Source organism: Trichoplusia ni, chromosome 3 (assembly GCF_003590095.1).
Source record: "Trichoplusia ni isolate ovarian cell line Hi5 chromosome 3, tn1, whole genome shotgun sequence".
Classification (NCBI taxonomy): Eukaryota; Metazoa; Arthropoda; class Insecta; order Lepidoptera; family Noctuidae; genus Trichoplusia; species Trichoplusia ni.
This window is the reverse complement of record NC_039480.1, coordinates 15,891,468-15,905,854: the sequence shown is the minus strand read 5'-3', so window position 1 is coordinate 15,905,854 and position 14,387 is coordinate 15,891,468. Positions and strand designations below refer to the sequence as shown.

At 33.1% G+C, this 14,387-nt stretch overlaps 3 protein-coding genes across 3 annotated transcripts; 2 read left to right on the top strand and 1 right to left on the bottom strand.

Moving 5' to 3' along the window:
- Nucleotides 1–251: 251 nt before the first annotated feature.
- Nucleotides 252–3,301, top strand: LOC113492142 (L-xylulose reductase-like). The gene is made up of 5 exons (XM_026869476.1): nucleotides 252–429; nucleotides 590–842; nucleotides 1,024–1,138; nucleotides 1,964–2,166; nucleotides 2,417–3,301. Exons 1-5 carry the CDS (start codon nucleotides 378–380, stop codon nucleotides 2,526–2,528), a joined length of 735 nt encoding a protein of 244 aa, XP_026725277.1. The 5' UTR covers nucleotides 252–377; the 3' UTR covers nucleotides 2,529–3,301.
- Nucleotides 3,302–3,728: 427 nt separating this feature from the next.
- Nucleotides 3,729–5,205, top strand: LOC113492143 (L-xylulose reductase-like). Its single transcript, XM_026869477.1, has 5 exons — nucleotides 3,729–3,855; nucleotides 3,967–4,219; nucleotides 4,550–4,664; nucleotides 4,761–4,963; nucleotides 5,042–5,205. Exons 1-5 carry the CDS (start codon nucleotides 3,804–3,806, stop codon nucleotides 5,151–5,153), a joined length of 735 nt encoding a protein of 244 aa, XP_026725278.1. The 5' UTR covers nucleotides 3,729–3,803; the 3' UTR covers nucleotides 5,154–5,205.
- A 1,419-nt stretch (nucleotides 5,206–6,624) lies between these two features.
- On the bottom strand, nucleotides 6,625–13,260 carry LOC113492141 (casein kinase I). Its single transcript, XM_026869474.1, has 8 exons — nucleotides 12,873–13,260; nucleotides 12,363–12,473; nucleotides 11,780–11,972; nucleotides 10,770–10,912; nucleotides 9,945–10,147; nucleotides 9,509–9,668; nucleotides 9,205–9,285; nucleotides 6,625–8,938 (listed from the first exon to the last, which is right to left on the bottom strand). Exons 1-8 carry the CDS (start codon nucleotides 12,961–12,963, stop codon nucleotides 8,880–8,882), a joined length of 1,041 nt encoding a protein of 346 aa, XP_026725275.1. The 5' UTR covers nucleotides 12,964–13,260; the 3' UTR covers nucleotides 6,625–8,879.
- Nucleotides 13,261–14,387: the final 1,127 nt, after the last annotated feature.

The window sequence follows — 14,387 nt, the reverse complement described above, 5'->3', positions numbered from 1 at the left end:
TTTGTCCCTCATGCTAAACAGACCCACTTCATACAATTCTCGTTTAGCAAGCTTTTCTAGGATTTAACAACTATCTTTTAAGATTTGTAACAAAATTTAGTAAGAAATTACTGTAAAAATCATGCTTATTTTCCGTAAAGAATCATAAAATTTATTTTATTTATTTACTACGCTCAACTAAAATTACCACCAACGAAAAACGAAACGCTGTCAAAAGCAAGTGTCAATTTAAATTGACATCTTCCAAGTCAAATCAATTTAGAACAGACTGCTGTGTGGAGTATGCGTATATTAAATTAATTTAAATAGTTTTTGTGGCGTTTTAAATTACTCTGGATATTTAAACTATACTACTTAGATATTAAAAAATAACAGAAATGGAAATCTCATTTAAAGGAAAGAGAATACTCGTTACCGGCGCTGGACAAGGTTAGCACATATTATTATCCTTTTGTTTAATTTCAGTGATGTTGTAGCTATTAACTTATGGCATTGTCAACATCGCAAACAGTTTATTGACTTAGTTAAAACTCGCATACCAAATATGTTTGTTTTATACGCTTGTAATCGTTATAATGTTACTCCGTAGGAATCGGCCGGGGCATCGCTGTGGAATTATGGCGTGCTGGTGCCAACATTGTAGCGTTGTCTCGAACTAGGTCTCATTTGGAGGCGCTTCAAAGTGAATATCCATCAATAGACATAGTAGACGTCGACATAGCCGACTGGGACAAAACTCGAGAGGTGGTTGAATCTTTGGGACACTTCGACGCGTTAGTGAACAATGCCGCTATTGCCATATGCGAGCCTTTCCTCAACTGTACTGCTTCGGATTTTGATAAGTAAGTTTTAGAATTTTAAATATTCACCATCAATTATTTAATTAAATTATAAAACACAAAACAAAAATAACTGATTAAGGAAACTGATAAGAAACTTGAGTAAATGAATATTAATGTGTTAATGGCTTACCTAAATTGCTTTTACCTGTACTTATAACACTAACAAATCATAAATTTTCAGAACATTTGATGTTAATGTCAAGGCGGCCCTCAATATAAGTCAAATTATAGCAAGAAAGATGGTAGAAAACAAAACCCATGGTGCCATAGTCAACATATCTTCACAGGCTTCAAAGGTGATTAACATATTCTTATCATGACGGTACAATGACCTCTAAATGCTTTCAAGTAACAATTGTGTATATGGAATAAGTAATTAATTGTGTCTGTATTCAATAATGCTCTTGAGTTATAAAAGGTTAAAAAACTAAATTTATAAATTGATTATTTAACTTGCTTCTGTAACAGTACTACCAAAATTATAAAGAGTGTTTCCAACAACTTATTGACAAATTTTAAAATACCTACTGTTAGCTTACTGTTTAAGTCGAAAATTATGTGGTGAATATATTTCACAGAAAATGTTATAAATTCTTTGCATGTTTTTCAGAATACAGTAATTGATCTACATTTCTTTTTTAAATAACATAATTTGTTGCTGCTTAGCATACAATAGATTCACCCTGTTAATCCTATTCACTGCATTCTATTGTCCTAACATTTTTCACTTGAGCCATTTTTAAATGAAGAGAATACATTGATATAATTTTTTTTTTTAAATCTGAAGTCAATTCAAAAATTATGTACATTCAGTGCACTGAAAGAAGCCATGTAGGAAATGTCCTACATGGAATAGTTGACTTATTATTAGTAAACTTCTTGTCCAATCTCATAATATTTAATAAAACTCACTGTTGTTTTGGTTTGCCATTAGCTAAGTAACTGTTAGCTGTTATGTAATGTATGAAATCATGAGTGTGATAAGAGAAAAACAACTTTATTTATCATCAAAGACACAAAATGAGCCTGTGATAATTTATTGACATTTACAATTGATCTGTGTTATGTAATTTTTCTCAAGATTAACAAGTAAAATTCAATATGTAATGTTTTATTTTCAGGGTGCTTTGAAAGACCACACCATCTACAGTGCATCGAAAGCTGCTTTAGATGCCATGACTCGATCTATGGCTTTGGAACTTGGTCCTTATGGCATCAGAGTGAATTCTGTGAATCCGACAGTCATAATGACAGAAATGGCTAAAGTTGGATGGTCAGACCCTGCCAGAGCTAATGAAATGCTGTCTAAAATTCCTCTTGGGAGGTAAGAAAAACCTATAATTATGAAGTAAAAATTTGGTTTGATCTGCCTTGTATTGTATGTACGTAAATTTGAGGAATTTTTTGATAAGATCATGTATCATCTTTTTTCTAATATTGAATGACGTAAAACCGTACTTTATGATACTTGTTATCCAGATAAGTACATCATATCTGTATAACAAGTTGTATCTCGTTCGTATCATAATAGATTTTCGCCATAACACACCATGAATAACTTGGCTTTATTGCAGGTTTGGAGAAGTTTCTGAGGTGGTCAATGCTGTGGTATTCCTCTTGAGTGAGAGAGCTAGTATGATAAATGGAGTAGAACTGCCTATTGACGGAGGATTCCTCGCCACATAATAGTAACCAAAGCTAAATACACACTGATTTAGCATACTATAAACATTATATGGCTTTTATTAATATGAAATATTTTTTTAACATTTGCATATTAGTCTTAAGTATATTGGATCTATATAAATTAGTGAATCCACCAAAGATGGTACTTTAAATCCTATTGCCATGATTATACTTCGTGTATGTTTATGTTGTGATATTGTTATCGATTCTGTTAATGAACCGTAGAAATATCTATAAATAAAAATAATCTTACAACTGTTAACTTATAAGTGTTAAACTATGTGCTTGCGAGCAATCATCCACGGCTCATACTAATAACACATACTTTTCAAATTGTACCTTTTTAGAATTGCTTTGATTGCGACTACCTATTCGTCCTCCTCCAATTTAACGAAACTTTACTTTTAAGAATTTAGGCTGAATTAAATCAGCTCATATAATGTATTTTGCTATTCCTATGCTAAATGTGATTAGTCCAAAAAAATAATAACGTTTAAGTATAAAATTATAAGCAGCATGAATTATTTTAATACTACTGTAATGTAAACATTTAATGATTGTATAGTTTTTAAGTGACATGTACAAAAATAACGTAAAGTACTACCACTATTTACAAAAAATAACTCAAATAAAACTTCCACTTTTTTTATTTTGCAATCGAGTAGAAAACTCCTAGCTTTATAAGAAATAAACTCCAAAAATACAAGATTTTGTTTTGACGGACGAAGCCATACAACTTATTTTGTTGAATAAATGCTATTTGTTGAAAATTACACATTTTATTATTTTGCGTACATAATATTTACTTGTTGGTATCGGTCACAGTTGACTTGACCGCTTTTTATTTCTGACGTTGATATCCGTTAAAATATTTGAAAGGGATACCTACACGTATATGCTATTAATACAGTAATGTGATCCACCGTCTTGTTAAAAGCGACGGTTTAAATTAGGCTTTGTTCCACTGCAACTTGTCAGATCATATGAATATTTTGGAACTTTAAAATACAGTTACATTTTAAGTACTCATAAATTAAGACACGTTGCGTATTACCAGCTACCAGAACTGATAAGTTTTATAATGCTAAAGGCGATCAGTCTATAAACACAAACAAGTCTTATCTAAGTAAAAACAACCACGTTCATACATACCTATTTAAATTTGTGATACGGTTGCAATGATAAGTCATTAAAAATACCCACTAACGAATTATACTTCGTACAGCGTCGAGTGTGTCAGATCGAGGTTCTTTATTTTATTTCAATTAATTTGTCATGGATAAACAGTTGAAAGGAAAGAGGATTCTTGTAACCGGTGGCTGCCAAGGTACGATAACAAACTATGTATTTACCTGCGTCATTAAGTAAATGTAAATTAATTATTGGCCTATTAGGTAAAAGTCTATTTTTAACTATCACTTTTGTTTTTATTCTACAGGCATCGGTCGTGGAATAGCTGTAGAATTATGGAGGCAAAGCGCAAATGTTGTTGTGCTTTCCAACCAACCAGACAACTTAGAAAAACTAAAAGAGGAATATCCGGCTATTGAAACAGTTTGTGTGGACCTTCGCAATTGGGAAGAGACTAGAAAAGCAGTCGATTCACTGGGTGTTTTTGATGGCCTAGTTAACAATGCAGGAATCGCAATTATAGAGCCCTTTTTAGAATGCACCCCAGAAAGTTTGGATGAGTAAGATATAAATATACCAACTTACTTTTTCTACTTTATAAAGTACTAGCTGTTGCCCGCGACTTCGTCCCCGTGGGTAGAAGATATAAGTTATGATTTATTCACATTTTCCATTGTATCTTCGCTCTTATTAGTCGCAGCGTGATGGTTTATAGCCTAAAGCCTTCCTCGATGAATGGTCTATTCAACACAAAAATAATTTTTCAATTTGGACCAGTAGTTCCTGAGATTAGCGCGTTCAAACAAACAAACAAACAAACTCTTCAGCTTTATATATTAGTATAGAAGTATAGATTACTAGCTGTTCGCCACATTTTGAATTTATTACAGGACTATGGCAGTTAATGTACGAGCTATGATAAATGTTAGTCAAATCGTTGCAAAGAAAATGATCCAAAACCACATAAAGGGATCCATTGTGAATCTTTCATCACAGGCCTCAAAGGTAAGCTTGGAAACCTTGCTATAAACCTAAATACTTTTCGTTTTAGAATTGTTTTTGATGCTCGGAATTTTGTATACCAGCTATTGTTGTTCACAGGCTGCTTTAAAAGATCACACTGCTTATTGCGCCTCGAAAGGTGCAGTTGATGCTCTAACAAGAGTTATGGCTCTAGAACTTGGTCCACATGGCATTCGCACCAATACAGTCAACCCGACTGTTATTATGACTGACATGGGCCGCAAAGTCTGGTCTGCACCTGAGAAATCTCAGGGTATGCTCTCAAAGATACCACTCGGCAGGTAACATTTAATTTAAACTTGAACACCGCATAATATGTAAGTGTATTGTGATTTCAATACATATTTTTTGGTTTTTAGGTTTGGGGAAGTACCAGAAGTCATCCATACGATTTTATTCCTTTTGAGTGATAGTGCTAGCATGATAAGCGGCGTACAGCTACCCATTGATGGAGGATTCCTGGCTACATAACGAAATATTTATTTTTAAGTACGTTTCATTATACAAAATTAAGAAAACGAAATGTTTTAATATTTTACTCAGTTTATTGTGCCAAAGGAATTTATACATACTGGACATAGAAAACAATGCAAGCATAACAATTTATTTATAATGCATATGCTAAGATAGGCTAGCACATATTATGTATTTGTAGTTAAAATATACCACTTAAAATGGTAAATAAGAACATAACTTGGTTAGACTACAAAATTTATATATTAGTCCCATGTTATTAGTGCAACTTACTTGTCTTCATTGGAGGGAACAAAACAAAAGGATACTTAATTAAAAGGTTATACGTAATAAAAGCCTTCCCTTACTCATTGTAACTAGTTCAGTTAATTTGCTCCCTCAACTAATTTCTGTAAATATTTGAAATTGATAACTTCCTTTTTAGAAGACAGACCGTATGGTAAGTGACACGTCTACAAACAATAGAATAACAGCAAAATAATTTCAATGACATTAACGCTACAACAGTTATGTATGTATTTATTCCATTACCTAGAATATTGTAAAAAACAGTGTGTCTGCTTACCTAATTATCTTATGATTATTATTTACAAAATTAAGTCCATAAAGTCTTTCGTCGTTTATAGCGTACACTAACTTTAGGAGCAAGCCACGACCTTTCCTCGCCAAAGCATTTGAGATACATGTTGCGCACTCCACACCACACTGACGACAAGCGCTCAGGTCGCGCTCTCGCAGCCCGCGGCCGCGCGACGCCCTCCTTCTGCTGCGAGCGCTACTGGCGCCGATTCGTCACTCAATGCACGACATCGTCGCCATCATGTATTTGAACACGAAACATCGTCTAATATACAATAATTAATATAAATTCATAAGAATTAGTAACACAATATCATGTAAAATATTTGGGTACTAACATACGAACGCTCTTAAATGAAGGAATTAACTAAAACACACTCATATTGTATAAGCTTAAAATACACTGATATCAATATTGGCACAGCGTTGTAAAGTAATACGACTGTTATTTGCGGGTAAAAAAATTTGAACTCTACAAAATTAATCCAAGAAAATGATAAGATATTTTCAAAATGCTACAAAATACCCTGTAGATCTAATATTGGATTAAAACTTAGAATAATGTGCATAAAATTACATTAAACCGAACAGTAATGATGGCTACAACTTCGACAATGTGAAATAATGTCATACTCTCAAGTGCCTGATCAAAAATAATGCTTAGATGATTTTATTCTAAACTAATTCCCTATACAATATCATGACAACAGAATAATTTGTTTCAAATCTCAAAGCTTTGCGATAAAAACCCTTGAAACGAAATTGAATATATTATCATATGTATTTACATAAAATTGAACCTAATTCTCAGTCATATTAAGAGGTGATTCGTGGCTATATTATGATCCAAATAATAGACAAGACCACTTTATAAAAAAATCGCATTACATTGTTTTTAAAGTCATATATTTACAAACTATTATTATATATTTATTAACATTCGCTAGACATTGACAGAGAATAGGACATTTTACAGCTTTGTATCAAAAAGCAGAAGAACAAAAACATTTTGACAGAAATGAGAATGGTAACAGATTTCATTGAACTACATTATGTATGAGAAAATTTGGTAATTTACATGAGATCATAGATTCCTTGAAGTTTTCGATCGGCTCGTGAAAGTCGGCATCAAATGTATTTGAAGATACAGACTGTTCAAAATCATCTTTGTAGATTTAACAACACTTCATCAATTTATAAACGAGTTTCAGAACAAGCAACATTATTCTGATTGTTTGTTTGTACAAGATAAAGTTGTTTTCATAGATTAGACGATTCAAACAGCCGTGTTCCATTAAATTTGATGCGAACTGTACATTTTTCGAAATAATAGAAGTAATCACGGAATGTAGACATCGCTACACGCACTTAATTGTTTGCAACTTCAAGCATGTATAATTATAATTTTTCTAAATTTTGTCAATACAGTATTTGAAAATAAAGTATAGTAAAAAAAAATTAACTGCAACATTTTCATGAGTTAACTTTATTTCCGAATCAACTTACTTACATAAAGCTATGGCAGTGGCTGGACATACCGTGTAACATGGTCTCTAGGTCGCCTGTCTACTAGCACGAAAACATCAAGTGAATAACTTAATTGATATCATATCGGAATTAACAACTCACGATGTCACTCGATTAATAAGAAAAAGAAAGTGTTTGAACTGAGTGAACATAAATAGTTATCTATGGATTACTCCGACCAGGTAAATTGTCGCTTAGAAATCATAACTCAATTATCTGATAGACAGACGTCCTTCACGTCACATACTTATAAAGTACATATTACCCCTTTCAGCACGAAATGAAGATATTAATATAATTAAAAAAAACTTGGAAGACAAAATGCTAAACTCAAAGACTGGTATCTTTAAAAACTAAAAGAATCAAGGTAATAATATTGCACAACATAACATTTTCAATGATTTTACAAAACCTGATTGATTGTTTCAGAATTTAAAAAGAAATTTTATTTATTTAAAGCCCGCTGATAGGATAAATTCGTCAGCATAAGAAGGTTCCGCAAAAATATCGGCCCTGGAAGGTCTTAAATATCATCTCTCTTTCGATCCTTATGAACAAATGTAAATTATAATTATTATTAATTTTTATTAAGTCAGTATTTGAACATACTGTGTTTAAACTTAATTACTTTCGTTCAATGTTACTAGCAGCGTTCTTTCGTACTGAACTAACAAGGAAATGGCCAGTAGTTAGGAACACTATGCTAACTTGAAAACGTTATAACTTAGCAGATGTTTAACAGTAGACATCATATATTGATGTTTGGTTACATTGTGACAATTAACAAAACAATATAAGCCTGGTATTACTTGCTTGTTTCATAGTGATATAGTTATTTTAACTGATGTTTAAGCTCCTATAGTTTACTTCATAAGCATTGTTTTTATATGTCGGCATGTGTTACCAGTGAATTAACTATTACTGGGTCTTCTATTATCATTGAAATGGCAACATAAATAATATATTTATGGCAGTTTTACTCAATTTTGCCAAAGAAAATCAATTCATTTAGACTTACAGATAACTACTTGATATTTGTGTCATGTCAAGTAGAAACTGAAACTTGTCAGAACGCAGTATTATTTTCCTATAATTATCAAGTCAAGGCCCTTGACCGATTTTTTTGGGACCAATTGACAATTTACTGTTTAAAACTTACCAATAAGATAGATTATGTATCTTACTTCTAAATATAACTGAGCATAAAGTACAATGATGTATGGGTAGGCCTATCAATTAACTTTATGCTTAAATGAGTCACATTCAAACTAAAAAAATCTATTTATTTATTCCACGGCCCACTCATCATCACACTTAGTCTATAATTAAATAATTTACAATAATATGAATGTTAACACGAATGCATACAAAATTGTTTCCTTATTTTAATACAGAATCTATTTCTCGGAACGTGATAACGTCGGGGGACGTCCACGCTCGCGCCTCAATTCCTACCGAGCGCTTCGATGACGTGATAAGTCGTCGTTAAAACACCGTCATAATACGTGAATATATCAAGTCTGTGTCGTTTGTTCGGTCGAACAGAACATTCAGGTCACACAATACGAACGTGGTTCCATAGTGGTGGTGTTAACACTGCGACGACAGCGAGATCCCTCACCGCCACTCCGACACCGCCGCCACCGTAGTGCTCGGCTGGCCCGCCGCGCCCGCCGCTGAGGGACACGGAATACGTAAACACACTGACATACCCGACAAGACAACTCTTATTTAGAAGTAGCGGCAAATAATGGGACTGTTCATTGATTTAATCAAACAAGTTTCTCATTAAGTAAATGCTTTGATTATGTAAATAGCAGATTAAGCAATTAGAAACACTCCGCACTTTTTTATGAGTTAGGCGCTTTTGCAATACACCAGTGTCAGAGTGAGATACTTATAAAAGTGACGAAAAGTAATCAATCAGTGTCTGTTTACTTACTGTTCTCTTGTTCCTGAGTTTGTTCATGACGTCTTAACGTGCGGTCGTTGGCACCTGATTGGTAATTACCACGCTGACCACCTGAAATTAATAAAACGTTAATTATATTTTTACTATCTTTAGAAAAACAGTCTATTCCTAAATACAAAATCATACATTCCAAATCAAATAACAAGAAAACACGTCATGCAAAAATATCAGGTTTTATATACACATTTTTTTTATTAAATAAATAATTATTAATAATTATTTTTGTTAAATAAATAATTGATTCGATAGTTTAGACTTTTAGACTAAAGCTTACCAAATTTGAGCATATTCCAATCGAAGACATAATCGTATGTGAAGCCTTGCCGGTGAAAGAGCGTGCGGAACAACTGACGAAGGTGGCTGTAATCAGGTCGCTCCTCGAAACGCAGCCGTCGGCAGTACTTGAGGTACAGTTGGAACTCAATGGGGTGGTTCTGAAAGTATATATGGTTATAATATAAAAATTACTTCTGTATATAGTACAAACTGGTACACATGTGAAGTACAGACTGGTAAAAACGAAATGTTGGATTTCACTTAAACAGATTGACCTCGGAAGAAACGAAGGCTGTATTTTTTCCTATAAGTTGCAAGCTTTCGTAATTGGCTTAGGATAGTAAGGTAAATTAACGCTGCAATGAATTTCATTCAATTTTACTACGATGAAGAAAATATATTAAAATGGTGTTGTTCAAAAAAGTTTTACTCACTTTGCAAAGTTCGTCAAAAGGAGTAGACAATTTCTTTTCAGATATTCTCTCATATTTTTGGCGTTTGGTTGCCGCCTTTAGTCCTTGCCAGGGTAGGCTGCCGCGATTGAAATACATGAGTACATAGCCCAATGACTCCAGATCATCGCGGCGCGATTGTTCGATGCCTAAATGTGTATTTATCGATGCGTATCTCGCTGTTCCTGTAAAATAAATGAAAGAAAATAAGAAATGTTTACTACCACAATATAAAAACGGGACCGTAGGCCTAACTTAAAAGGATGCGTGTCAACGGATGCACCGTACTCACGAATCGTATCTGATATAAGCTTGCGTCGTATGAATTGTAATGTCAATAAAATGAGCTATGCATAAGGTAAAACGTATAATGACGTCATCGTCTCGTATTTATTACCGGTTTAGATTCCAAATGAATGTGCCCTTTATATCTAAGTTACAGATATTATAACAGAATTGTGAAGAGTCATCTAAATCTGACCTAAGCTGTTACAATGTATTTAATAGAACTTTTGCTTTGATCACATTCGCTTCATACAACTTTTACTGTGGGGATAGGGTTGTACAAACACATACACATTTATATGGTTTTGAATAAAAATAAGTTTATTCTTGTCAGAATCTAATTTGTAAATATTCAACTGTGTCAGAAATTGAATACTATTTGAATACAACTGAACTATGACTAAAAGGTTAAAATGAGAAATGTATGAGGCACCAAATAATGTAATGATTCATAATGTAAATAACTAAAGATCCTGTGTAAATATTAATATTTTTAAAATTCCTTAAGTACTAAGAACATACCTGTTAGGTTTTTGTTTTCTCTGTACGGGATATGTTGCAGTGTGCGTGCATCTTTGTACTTCTTCGCTAAGCCAAAATCTATTATGTACACTAAATTCCCTTTTTTACCTAGGCCCATAAGAAAGTTATCTGGTTTAATATCTCTGTAAACAAAAAGGAAAGCATTTTTATGTTTGTAACTTTCATCTGTACATATGTATGCCTTAAAGTACAAGCTATTGTAATTTCGTATTTGAAGATTTGCCATGAATCACACACATTAAAATAAATTTGCAAATTTAAGATTATTTTATAGGAATAATAATTTAGACAAAAAAGTCTATCTCAAATATCAAAATACGTACTTTAAATATCAACAAAACATCACGTAATTTTATTTGAATAAGACATTAACGAGTATACAGTGCCATCAGATGTCAATGATAAATGCTAAGTAATGACTTAAGTAAACAGGTAGTTACATTATCTCTCACCCTTATATCTGACCCTGTAGACGGTATCAGTATTGGTTTTAATACTGACAATCTTATAAATAGAAAACAGTAACCAGCTGAACATAGTCTCATGTAGTCTTTTTGCAATGAAGATTTATGTCTTAATTCTAGTTACATGTAGAAAATATTAAGACTAGTATTTTTTATTATTATAACTACATTTCCCACAAAAATAGTAACTGCATAAAGTCCACAATACCACAGTAAAACACAATGTCAAGTTTATTCTCAGCAAAGGTCATTTTTATAAGTAGCAGCATAATTAAAAATATGTAATTATTCAAATAAACACAATAAAATGCAGTTCTGTGAGAAAATATACAGAAAATATAGGTTACCTCCTTGAGAGAAGCATGCATTGTTACATTAAAATGGAATGTTATAAGATTGATTGCACAAATAATACTAAAAATAATAATTCAGAACTTATAAATTAGCACAATTGATATCAATGAGTTACTTTCAGATATAAGATCAAGATAGAGAAACATTAACAACATTGATAAAGTTACATACCTATGAATAAAGTTCCTGTAATGTATGTCCTCAATGCGAGTGATGAGTTGATCAGCAAGAAGTAGAACAGTCTTGAGGGAGAAGCGACGGGAGCAGAAGTTGAAGAGGTCTTCCAGTGAAGGGCCGAGCAGTTCCATTACCATAACATTGTAGTCTCCTTCCGAGCCGCACCATTTTATAGCTGGTATACCAACTGTTGAATTACAAATTATTAAGTTTGGTTAAAGATACTTCATTATAAATGCTCTGCACCTAGCCATTACTGTAAGTTCTTAAATGTTAATATGTCTGAAAAACAGCTTATTAGGAATAAAAACTTTCTTATTCTGAACTTGCAATAACTCATTTAAGTCATTGTAATTTATGTATCACAATTTTCATAGATACATCAAACTTACTGGTACAAATGAAGATATTAATGGCACATCATAAAATTATCATTTATAGAACATCACACAGTAGTATCTACAGTTTCCAGTGGAAGGAATCTTATTAACTTATCTTCATACAACATTTGATATAAAAACATTAGTCACTTATTGTTTTTAATATTGTACTTGTTGATTTGTACATGGATACTTACCTCCACCTTGCATAAGTTTATAAAATTTGCTCTCTATGTGTAGTTGAGGGTGCCTTGTCTTAATACATTCTAATTTGATAGCTACCTCTTCTTTAGTAACAATATTTGTTCCTGAAATTTAAAATGTTAAATCAAACTAGGTATACCTTATACAACAAGACAAACCAAGCATAATATATTATTTATGACACTTAAACAGAAGGTTATTTGTAGATGTAATCATAAACCACGACGATTGGACTACTCGATTGTTAGGTACCTAGACAAAAAGTTACAGAAGCAGTAATAGGGATTCAAAAGTCAATCACATGTTAACATCAGTAAGAGTAACACAAAATATACAAAATGGTGTGAACGACATCTCAATTCTCTCAATAACCATCACTAGAGACGGCTCTCATGTTGATGGTATAAAAAGATATGATAGATATTTCGAAACGAAAAAAACTGCAGCTGGCCCTACCAAATGACCACTTTTCTTTGTTTACTATAATCTCACAATAGACTCACCAAGATAAATGTCTCCAAAAGATCCTGAACCGATTTTACGTCCCAGTCGGTATTTATTACCGACTCGAAGCTCCATTTTGGTATTTAGCATGCAACGAAATCACAATAATATTACTGGCCACCAAATCATTACAGGACGGCCATATTGCGATAGACGCAGAATGTATATAAGTGAAGTATGTAACTTAATTTGGGTGGAATTTGTTACGAACAATGTTTTTCTACAAGCTCAAATCGTAAATTACTTGAATACTCAACCATGAATCGCATTTAAAGGTTTTTTACACAAAATTACTCTAAAATGTATCTAATCTAACTACACACGCACATGAGGATTTTTTGTCGTAGACAATCAGTTTAGTGGGGCGCGCTCGCTCAGCCAGCAATAACTACAATCGTATCGAATCGAGTAACATATCTCCAACAACAATCGATTGCACTCCAACGTTACTAAACGTTTTGTTGGCAACACTGAACCAAAATAGTAAGTTTAAAAAATAAATTCTAATATATATTTTAACTTAAGAAGTATTTAGTTAGTTTGTTAATAGCTAATTTGTTTTTACCAAATTATATTATATTCTGATACAAAAATACATTTTTATAGAAATGTATCTTCTACAGCCACTATCCAAGCGGATAGTGGCTGTAAGAAGAAAATGTATAAAAGCCGCAATATCCGTTAAATTCATTTATAGTATGCAATGTTTTATTTTGTTTTTACCGATTGTGATTATTTAAATAAACTGAGGGATAATTTCCAAAAGCGGAGCCATGGTGATAGAGTTACGATGGGAGAACTTTATAATTTAAATTATGCATTTGTTATTGAAATCTTGTAATTTGATTGTCTTTGCTTAAATCTTATAAGGCTCAATACGAATTATATAGTTGCGTACTTACTTTTAATTTCAAGTATCAGCTATTACACACGATTAAGGTGCCTACCATCGTAAAATTGAGGGTCTTGATGAACGGACCCATAGGGTTAAGCTCCCCACTACTGCATGCGGTAGGCAAATTTACGGAAGGGGAGGGGCGTGTTACAGTCTTAAACCACCCTGTTAGGCCTGTTATGGTGACGACGAGGACTCCTGATTACCCAGTCAGGTGGCAGACCACAGACTATACGCACACGAAGACTCACACGCCTCCTTCGACTTAGATGGGCGTGCATTTTACACCCAGGCCTTTGGAAAGCGTCATCCCAAATGTCCAAGACCGAGGCTGGTTTTGGAACCGCACAAGTGCATGCGCACAGTACCACAAGTTGTGGGCGTGGTGAGAGTTGAAGACACAAGCTTGTCATCCTGCCGGAACCAAAGCGAAATAAAAGATAACTAGTTGATTTATCCATGGCAAACGATAAAACTTGCTTATGTTTAGAATCTTTATAACTTCTTTCACTCTGCCAAAGAAAAAAGGTGTGGATATTTTATGTTAGCATTTTGTTCTGCAGTTTTCTGAGGCTTTATAATTCGATACCCCCCTAACTCCTAAGTTGAGTAGGTACTT

What these genes read in the sequence shown, in the direction of transcription:
- LOC113492142 (XM_026869476.1), top strand. Translation starts at nt 378, where the DNA reads ATGGAAATCTCATTTAAAGGAAAGAGAATACTCGTTACCGGCGCTGGA. An exon ending in CGTTACCGGCGCTGGACAAG is followed by an intron (nt 430 to 589) that starts GTTAGCACATAT and finishes GTTACTCCGTAG; the next exon opens with GAATCGGCCGGGGCATCGCT. An exon ending in ACTGCTTCGGATTTTGATAA is followed by an intron (nt 843 to 1,023) that starts GTAAGTTTTAGA and finishes ATAAATTTTCAG; the next exon opens with AACATTTGATGTTAATGTCA.
- LOC113492141 (XM_026869474.1), bottom strand. Translation starts at nt 12,963, where the DNA reads ATGCTAAATACCAAAATGGAGCTTCGAGTCGGTAATAAATACCGACTG. An exon ending in AGAAAACAAAAACCTAACAG is followed by an intron (nt 10,148 to 10,769) that starts GTATGTTCTTAG and finishes TTTATTTTACAG; the next exon opens with GAACAGCGAGATACGCATCG. An exon ending in TTGGAATATGCTCAAATTTG is followed by an intron (nt 9,286 to 9,508) that starts GTAAGCTTTAGT and finishes TATTAATTTCAG; the next exon opens with GTGGTCAGCGTGGTAATTAC.
- LOC113492143 (XM_026869477.1), top strand. Translation starts at nt 3,804, where the DNA reads ATGGATAAACAGTTGAAAGGAAAGAGGATTCTTGTAACCGGTGGCTGC. An exon ending in TGTAACCGGTGGCTGCCAAG is followed by an intron (nt 3,856 to 3,966) that starts GTACGATAACAA and finishes TTTATTCTACAG; the next exon opens with GCATCGGTCGTGGAATAGCT. An exon ending in TCAAAGATACCACTCGGCAG is followed by an intron (nt 4,964 to 5,041) that starts GTAACATTTAAT and finishes TTTGGTTTTTAG; the next exon opens with GTTTGGGGAAGTACCAGAAG.